An 8,979-nucleotide genomic window follows, 5' to 3' on the forward strand; every position below is an offset into this window, starting at 1 on the left:
ACGTCGGTGAAATGAAATGATACAATTTTTCGTCTATTTCCGTTATCTATCGCAATTCTATCGCATCAGTTTATGGATCAGTTTTAAAAATACTAGAACTTGGTTGCGTCATTTTAGAAATTATTTTTTTAGTTCTCTGGTATTTCTGATTACAGGAAATGTTTGTGAGGTTATGTCAATAATATCTATTAGCAATCGGAATTCCGAGGTAGAGACACGATAGTCTTCTTTAGTGCTTCTCAAGGTTTGTGAATGGACAAATGAAATGACCACGTGCAGCTCTATTAGTGTTAATAAATTGCTAATCAATGATTTGGAATGCTTTAGATTACTCTAATCTAAATGTGGGTTTTCCTCCATGATCTTCTCATTGAGAAAAACGAAATCCCCATATCTCAGTGATGTTCAGTTGCATACATTATGGTCACCATTGTCTCCTACTATCAAATTTGAGGATTTCGATTTGTCTAACGTTTGGACCAATTTTTACCTTTTAATTGTTAGCTTTTTCTCCCCAAATATTGGCGGACTTTTAGTAAATGTGGACTATTTGAAACCTTTAATATATATCGATATGTACAAAAGCATATACATAGTTTCTTATGATTAACATATTAACTTGATGGGTCCTTATTTTAAAGTGTTAGTCCTCGTATGCCTCACACCCCCAAGTTAAATCGGTATATTTCTCTTCCCTAGAACTAGGGAATACCAACAATAGTCACATCAAAGAGAAGTTGAACGTAGCAACTTCTTACGTCAAGTCATCCTCACATCAGATTCTCCATGGAGGGTTGTTGAATATGTAAAAAGAAAAAAAGCACATTTATTCTTTAAATAATTTAAAACAAAAGAACCAACATTATCACCAATATTTTGAGTGATATTGGGGATCATAGATTGATCTTTAAATAATTAGATTATATTCAACATTGGATAAGAGTTTATTGCAACTATTCAACATATATATCGACTTTGTAAATTAATTATAGAATTCATTGTACAATATTTCGGCATCAATTTTTCTTACTTTTGAGTAACATTGGTATAATAAGACTGGTTTACAAAATCAGTACGCTAAATGGTGTTCAATAAGTAAATCATATTGAACACCAAATAAGATCTTTTTTTTTTTTTTTTGCCCTATCTTTCAACGAGTGTCTACAAAATACTTAATATACAAATTTTGTGAATTGGGATTGAGATACTCAGTTTTATTACTAAACCTTCATGTCAATACTCTTCTGTAGGTAATTTGGCATTTTAATTTAGGGAAGTATTCTCTCAAGTAGCCAAACTCCAACGAGAGATTTGGAAGGGCCTGATGCAAATCGGTAATACTTTGGAAAGCATAATCTTTTTTTTTTCTTTTTGGTCAGAAATGCCAATTTTCATTACTAACTTGAAGATGAAAGGTTACAAAAGGATCGGATATCCAAACATAAAATCAACCAAAAGGAAATGGGGAGGGATTAACAATCCAATTCATCGGGAGAGAGCCGACTTGATAAGTTTTGCGACCCAGTCGGCCGCTTTATTATAATCTCTCAATTCAAAATGTATGTCGATTCCTTCTAGCTGGCCCAGCAAAAATATGCAATTGTATAATGGAGCGAGAGGCCCATGGTGCTTCCGACCGACCCAAAATACAATCAACCGCTGATGAGCTATCAGATGATAGCACCGTGTACAAATCAATTGGAAGTACATCTTCGGTTTATTTTTCCTCTTCAGTTTCTACCAAAGCAGAGCTTCCCATATGGTTAGGGTTTTGGCAATGAACGCGAAAGGGGTAAAGGTCCATTTGGCGGATTTGTCCATGAGAACTCCTTCTCTATTTTTGCATATTCCTGTTGCCGATTCCTCCATATTTTTTTTTTTGATCTGTAAACCATCATCATTTTATTTACTACTTCATATGATGAAACAAAACACTCAGAGCATCAAAGCATAGTAGATCAAATAAGACAGGGGGGGATTATAAATCCAGTCTGGGGGTAGAGAGTTGTTTCGGCATGCCTTCGCGATCCAGTCCGCAAGGCGGTTTAAGTTTTTGCTATAGTGGGCCAACGTCAGGCCCGGAAGGTGAAGTAATTTTGCCTGGGCCCGGCTCCCGGTCGGATTCAGTTCCCAACTCAACTCTGTTGAAGTCTTCAAAGCGTGTACAAGAGATAAGCAGTCAGAGTGTACTTGAGGAGAGAGAAAGTTCCGGGTCTCGATGAAATTTAGGGTTTCGACGATCGCGATCGTCTCTACCTGGAGAGCCGAAGTCGCAGCGACTGGCTTCGCGAAACCATCAACGATGAGGCCTCGGTGATCTCTGCATACACATGGTATGGCCGCGCGATGTCGAGGAGGCTCTGTCATCTCAGTGGGAGGTTCTGTCGTATCGGTGTTTGCTGTGTTCCTTTCCAAATCTGGGTCGAAAGCTGCATCCACATTAATACGAATCGTTCCTGGAGGAGGTGGAAGCCAAGAGTCAGATAAGTGTTCGATTTTCTTCTTGTTGTTCTTTTCGCCATTTACAAATCTATAGCTTTCTATAAATGCTTCTGCTCTGGCTATGATTGATTTTGGTCTCGGAATCTGCTGATTGAAGATGAATCGATTTCGTTCCTTCCAGATGTTCCATAATACCTCAGCAATTAGGTTGAATTTACCCGAGGTTACTGAAGACTGTTGTATGTCGCATCCATTCTTCAAATCGAGAGAGGCCGACTGGGAATCAGATATGCAAGGGGCCGAACTCCGGACCTTTACGAGTCCATGGGCGAGAGAAGGAAGGTGTGCTCCGGCGTTTACGCTTCTTTTTTGCGAGAGGGACACAAGGGAGAAGGTACGATTTTACGGTGGTGCAAGTTTTCCTTTGTAGCTAGGGCATTGTTACATGCATTCCAGAGAAAAATTCTTGTTCTGGGTGGGATTGTGGACTGCCATATATTTTTCCATAGATTAGGACTGGCCTGGTAAGATGATGTTGCTTGATTGTCCTGTGTGATAACAGATGCTTTCCTAAACATGAAATAGCCACTCTTTACTGAGTACTCTCCTGTTTTTGTGTGCATCCATACCAGCTTGTCATTCTCGTCGAGTAAGCCAATGGGTGTGGCTAGAATTTCCTGCACTCTCCTTTCATCGAACATAGAATGTATTAAGGGTTCATTCCATGTACCTGTGTCTGAATATATGAGTTCTGCGACTTTTTCTGGTTCATGTTGTGATCTTTGGGCCTTCTATTATACCACTCTTTAGCCATCTCGCTGTTCTAATTGGAGTGTTTTTGCCATTGCCAATCCTATGCATGACTTGAGGAGCAACCGAGTCCCTTGCCATGATGATACTCTGCCATCCCCACGAAGGCCTTGACCCTTTGCCTGCAGTCCAGAAATCTCTCTGTGAGTAATATAGCCCTTTCCATAATCTGGTTAACAAAGAGTCTGGATTTTGAATTATGCGCCACATCTGCTTTGCTAGCAGTGCTTTATTAACAGTCTGTAGATCTTTAAATCCCAATCCCCCTTCGCCTTTCCCTGTTTTCAACAAATCCCACTTCTTCCAGTGGATTGCAGTATTTTTCTCGTTGCTTTTCCACCAAAAAGAGGCAACCTTCTTCTCTATTGCTTTACAGATTGATATGGGAATTTTGTATATAGACATCGCGTACTGAGGGATAGCTTGTACTACTGCTTTTATGAGAATTTCCTTTCCAGCTTTTGATAACAGTTTTTCCTTCCAGCTGCTCAACTTGGAGTTTACCCGAGCTAGGATCCAAGCGAACATGTCATTCTTGGAGTGTCCCCAGTCTGAAGGTATGCCCAGATATTTCCCTGTCTTTGCGATTTCTGGAACCCTAAGAGCAGATGCCATATTTCTTCTTAGATCTGTAGGACATCCTTTACTAAAGTAGATGCCTGATTTGTTGAGGTTAATTGCCTGGCCTGAAGCAAAGCAGTACTGATTAAGTATATCAGCAAGGTTTTGACATTCCATAACTGTTCCATGCAGGAAAAAGATTGAATCATCCGCAAATAGCAAATGGGACAGAGTAGGGCATTGATAGTTCAATCTGATCCCAGTGAGCGTACCCTCCTGCATAGCTTTCTTCATCAGAATCGACAACACATTGGCTACGATGATGAAAAGGTAAGGTGAGAGTGGGTCTCCTTGGCGCGAGCCGCGGGTTGGTTTGAAAAAGGTAACGGTTCTCCATTGAGGTTTATCTTTGAAGGATACTTGTGCTCACACATTGCATTATCCATGTTATCCATTTGTCACAGAAGCCCATTTTTGTTAGGCATGCCTTAAGAAAATCCCACTCAATGCGATCATAAGCCTTTTGCATGTCTAGTTTTAAGACTGCTTGAAATTTCTTCCTCTTGTTGCTAGTTCGGAGTCTGTGGAGCACTTCCTGTACTATCAATATGTTGTCCTGAATCTGCCTGCCTCCCACAAAAGCGCTCTGTTCCTCTGCGATGATATGGGGTAGGATAGGTTTGAGTCTGTTTGTAAGGACTTTAGAGATTATTTTGTATAGGAAGTTGCAGAGACTGATAGGGCGATATTGCTCTAGTTTTTCTGGCTGTGGGACTTTGGGTATCAGTGTGATTTGTGTTCTGTTTAGTGCAGGATCTAGATGGCCTGTGGTGAATAAGAGCTGCAGTGCTTGATGGATGTCTTTGGAGACAACTGGCCAATGTTCTCTATAAAATATTCCGTGGAACCCATCAGGACCGGGTGCCTTAAAAGCTCCAAGCTGCTGCATAGCTATGGTAACTTCCTCCTCAGTGAAATTCTCCATTAAGGTATGGTTCATCTGGTCATCCACTAAAGTAGGGATGTGTTGTAAGATAGGTTGCCAGTTACGGTCTCCCACCGATGTGTATAAGTTTTTGAAAAACTGTTCTGTCATCCCCTTTACCTGCTGTTCCCCTCTTACCCATTCACCACTCTCATTTTTCAGCGTTCTTATCTGATTTCTACATCTCCTCTGAATTGTCGTTGCATGAAAGAAACGAGTGTTTTTGTCGCCCCACTTAATCCAACTTAATCTCGATCGCATGCCCCAATACATCTCTTCTTGTCTCCATAGTTAGTCGATTTCTTTAGTTATTTCTTTCTCCCGAGATGTCTCTTCATGTGTTTGTTTGCTGTTCATCAGGTTCTGGAGTTCTCCTTTGAGCAGGGTGATTCTCTTCTTTGCATGGCCGAATTTGCTCTTGCTCCACTGCATTAACCTCTGTTGTACTTGCTGCAATTTTTCCACCAGATTAAGGTCCTGTGCAGCAGGGTCATTCCAAGTATCTGTGATAATGTTTTTGCTTTCTGTTTCATCAGACCAGTAAGCTTCATATCTGAACTGCTTTCGCTTTCTTCTTTTTGGTTGATCTAGAGATATCAGGATAGGACAGTGATCCAAGCCTATTGCTGGGAGTGCAGTGCAGTCTGCCTCAGGGTAAGTAATTCTCCATTGATGTGAGCATAATGCCCTGTCAAGTCTCTCTTTAACCAAGTTCTCTCCCTCCCGTTTATTTGACCAGGTGAAAGAGCATCCCTTGCAATCCAGGTCCATCAGGGAGCATTGATTAACAAAATCTCTGAAGGCTGTTAGCCGGTAAGTTTCTACCCTGTACTTCCTCTCTTTCTCCCAGTGGTTCAGTATTTCATTGAAATCTCCCAGGCAAAGCCATGGTATCCGGTAATATATACTCGCTGAGTAGATTCTTTCCCATAACTGAATTCTTTCTCTGAATACATTGGGTGCATGGAGAAATATGATTTTCATTTTCTGGTCTCGATCTGTCAGGTGGCACTGGGTAAAGATCGCTGTGGCCGAGGAGGATTCAATTGATACCTGCAGTTGATCATCCCAGAATAAAGCTAAGCCCCCTGCTGTACCTTCGGGATTAACGATGTAGCTGTTCTGGAAGTTAAGTCTTCTTTTTATTTTAAGCACTTTCTGCTCTGAGTTTTTTGTCTCCATAATGAAAACAAGGTTGGGCCGTTCTTGAGTCACAGTGACTCGTAATGCCTGGATTGTCAGGGGATTGCCCAGCCCCTGACAATTCCAGCTTAAGAGTTTCATGGGTACTTTGGTGGCTTATTAGGGCTAGCCACCAAAGCCCATTGTTCTGACTTTTCTGCCACCCTAATAGGTGTTTCCACAAGCTGGATACGATTCTTCTGCATCTTTGAGATGATGGTTGTGCTCCATATGGACAGAACCTTTTTGCTTTTTTTGCATTAGCCACCTTTACACTCTTTCCTTTCTGTTTTGCGGGGGGGTCCTCTTCAGGTCTCCTGTAGCTTCCTTCATTTGTTCTTCATGGATTGTCAGGATAGATTCCTCATCAATACAGCTATTTCCCCTTTTCTGGAGACATTTCGGGTCTAGCATGATTAAGTCCCGAGAAGAGGAGGGTGTGTAGGTGACATGATCTCTTGACTGGGTGTTGTAGACATGTGTTTGCTGGGATGTTGCTGAACTAATCTGCTCTGTGTCAGGTGTAGGAGATAGTGGGGTTTCCAGCACCACATCCACTTCTTCAGGGGGGAGTTCTTTCTGCCCATAAAAGATTTTGCCATAGGGACTGAGATCCCTCACATCAGCCCGCAGCCAATCACCATACATGGTCGGTAAGTTTTGCTCCATCCCTGACTCCTTACATGGTAGCTCAGCACACTCTGTAGTATAATGTCCAATTCTGCCACAGGAATAGCAGTAGTGGGGTAGTCTTTCGTATTTAAATTCAACCCAGAGCTTTTTATTATCTAGATTCACTATCACGCCAGTCTTCAGAGGTTGTTTCAACAATAGTGTCACTTTGGCTTTACCCATCTTATATGTGCTATTTCCTTTTTCCTCCAGTTTTACTTCCACAACTGCTCCTATTTTTGAAGCAATTTCCTCGATCACATCATAGGTAACTCTCCCATATGGTAGTCCAATGAATCTTACCCAGAAATCACAGTGATTATAATCATAACGAGAACTCGGGTGTATCGGGTTCGCACTTTGCCTAAGTATTAGGAGATGACTGGAGAAAGACCAGGGCCCCGACTGGAGTATTCTCTGTGCATCGGCTTCCGAATGGAAGGAGAAAGAGAAGAACCCAAGTTCTAATGTGGCACAGGCGAAGTTTTCTGTCTTCCACGCTTTTCGTATCTTCTCGATTTATCCTATCACATCCATGTTTTGCAAACAATTGGGTCACAGAAATTGCTTCGTCTATCATTAAACTTAGATTATGTCTTCTTGCTTAGAAAATTAGGGTGTGTCAAGCCTTCCAAGCGAGCCAAACAACTTTTGCAAATAGGGGTTTGGATTGTGAACTGGTTCTCGTGGTAAGGTTCTGCCATGTCCATTTGTCCATTTGATTGCTATTTTCTTGGGATATGGCAACTTCGATTCTATGGCTTGACTAGATTTCCTTTGTCTAGGGACATAAGATAAAGATGTGCTTTGTAGATTCGAGAGCTTGGCTGTAAAAGTGACACTTTGGTTCAGGTAAAATCTTCCTCTTGTATAAATTTTCCTTCATTGGCAAAGTATTGTTGCATGAACTTCATACTAGAAACCTCACTCACTTTGGGGTAGCTTTTAAGTTTCCAAATTTCAGTCTATAGTCTCTTAGGAGGCTGGTATGACGTAGAGGGTTGATTTACCATTTGAAATCTTTCTGAGTTTTGAAGCTTGTTATATCCACTTTTCACCGTATAAGAACTTGAGTTATTTGTTGTCCATAGTATCTTATCCAGTCTAGGTGTTAGGCATAAAGTTAGCTAATATTTCATTAATAATTCTTTCCTCGAAAGTCTCTTGTAATAACTAAATATCCCATCCTCCATCATTATGATTTATTAATTATGCTATCAACTAAGGGTCATTTCTATTAGCTAGACTTTCTATCTTGCGTGAGAGCATCCATCCATCCTCTCTGATTATGATCATATTGCCATCACCAACGTCCCATTTAATATCTAGCCAAATTGTATCTCTTGTTATTAATAAGCTTTGCCACCCCCAAGAGGGTTGGGGGCCTTTGTTTGCTATCCAGAAATCTCCTTTGGGAAAGTAAATACCTTTCAATAGTCTACTCCATATGGCTTTCGAGTCTTGAATGAATCTCCAAACATGTTTTTCCAACTAGGTCTCTTAAGCTTAGCCCCTTACAATTTTTCATAGTTTTCAAGGACATTTGGACCCTTTAGTGCCAAAAGTTGGCACAAAGTGACACTTAAGTGTCAAAAGTTGCGAAAGTGACACTTAAATGCCAAAATCGAAGAAAAATGGATCACTTAAGTGTCAATCCGGCCAAAATCCAACCAAAATACTGATGTAGCGATTTTCCAGCGAAGCAAGTGCAAAACGGTGTCGTTTTGGTGCTGACGTGGTAAAAAATTAATACAAAAATTAATTAAATGAAATTTAAAACTAAATTTATTTAGAACATTTAAAAATAAAAATACAAAAAATTCGGCAAAAGAACGCTTCAAGTGTCATAACTTTGGCCAAAGGGACACTTAAGTGCCATAACTTACGAAAGGTACACTTAAGTGCCAAATTCGAAAAAAAACGGATCACTTGAGTGCCACTCCGGCCAAAACGCCAACGTGGCATTTTTCCGGCGAAGCGCGTCCAAAACGACGCCGTTTTGCACGCTGACGTGGCCAAAACGGCGTCGTTTTGGCCTGACGTGGCAAAAGAAAATTAAAAAAATTAATTTTAAAATTAAATTTAGTTAAAATATTTAAAAATAATAATTTTAAAATTAAATTTATTTAAAATATTTTAAAAATAATAATTTAAAAAACTTTAAAAACATTTAAAAATTTAAAAAAAAAAGGAATGGGGGAGGCGGGCCGAGGGATCGGCCCTCGCCGCCGCCGCCCCCGCCGCCGGAAGGGCCGGTGACGGCGGGGGAGGGTCGGCCGGGGTCGCGGGCCCGGCCGGGCCAGCGACCCGGCCGACCGGCGGCGAGG

General features: G+C 41.0%; 1 protein-coding gene across 1 annotated transcript; it reads right to left on the reverse strand.

Moving 5' to 3' along the window:
• Positions 1-1,935: 1,935 nt before the first annotated feature.
• On the reverse strand, positions 1,936-4,798 carry LOC120289944. Its single transcript, XM_039305347.1, has 4 exons — positions 4,234-4,798; positions 3,243-3,992; positions 2,257-2,456; positions 1,936-2,151 (listed from the first exon to the last, which is right to left on the reverse strand). Exons 1-4 carry the CDS (start codon positions 4,796-4,798, stop codon positions 1,936-1,938), a joined length of 1,731 nt encoding a protein of 576 aa, XP_039161281.1.
• Positions 4,799-8,979: the final 4,181 nt, after the last annotated feature.

Source organism: Eucalyptus grandis, chromosome 11 (genome assembly GCF_016545825.1).
Source record: "Eucalyptus grandis isolate ANBG69807.140 chromosome 11, ASM1654582v1, whole genome shotgun sequence".
In the NCBI taxonomy this organism is placed as follows: Eukaryota; Viridiplantae; Streptophyta; class Magnoliopsida; order Myrtales; family Myrtaceae; genus Eucalyptus; species Eucalyptus grandis.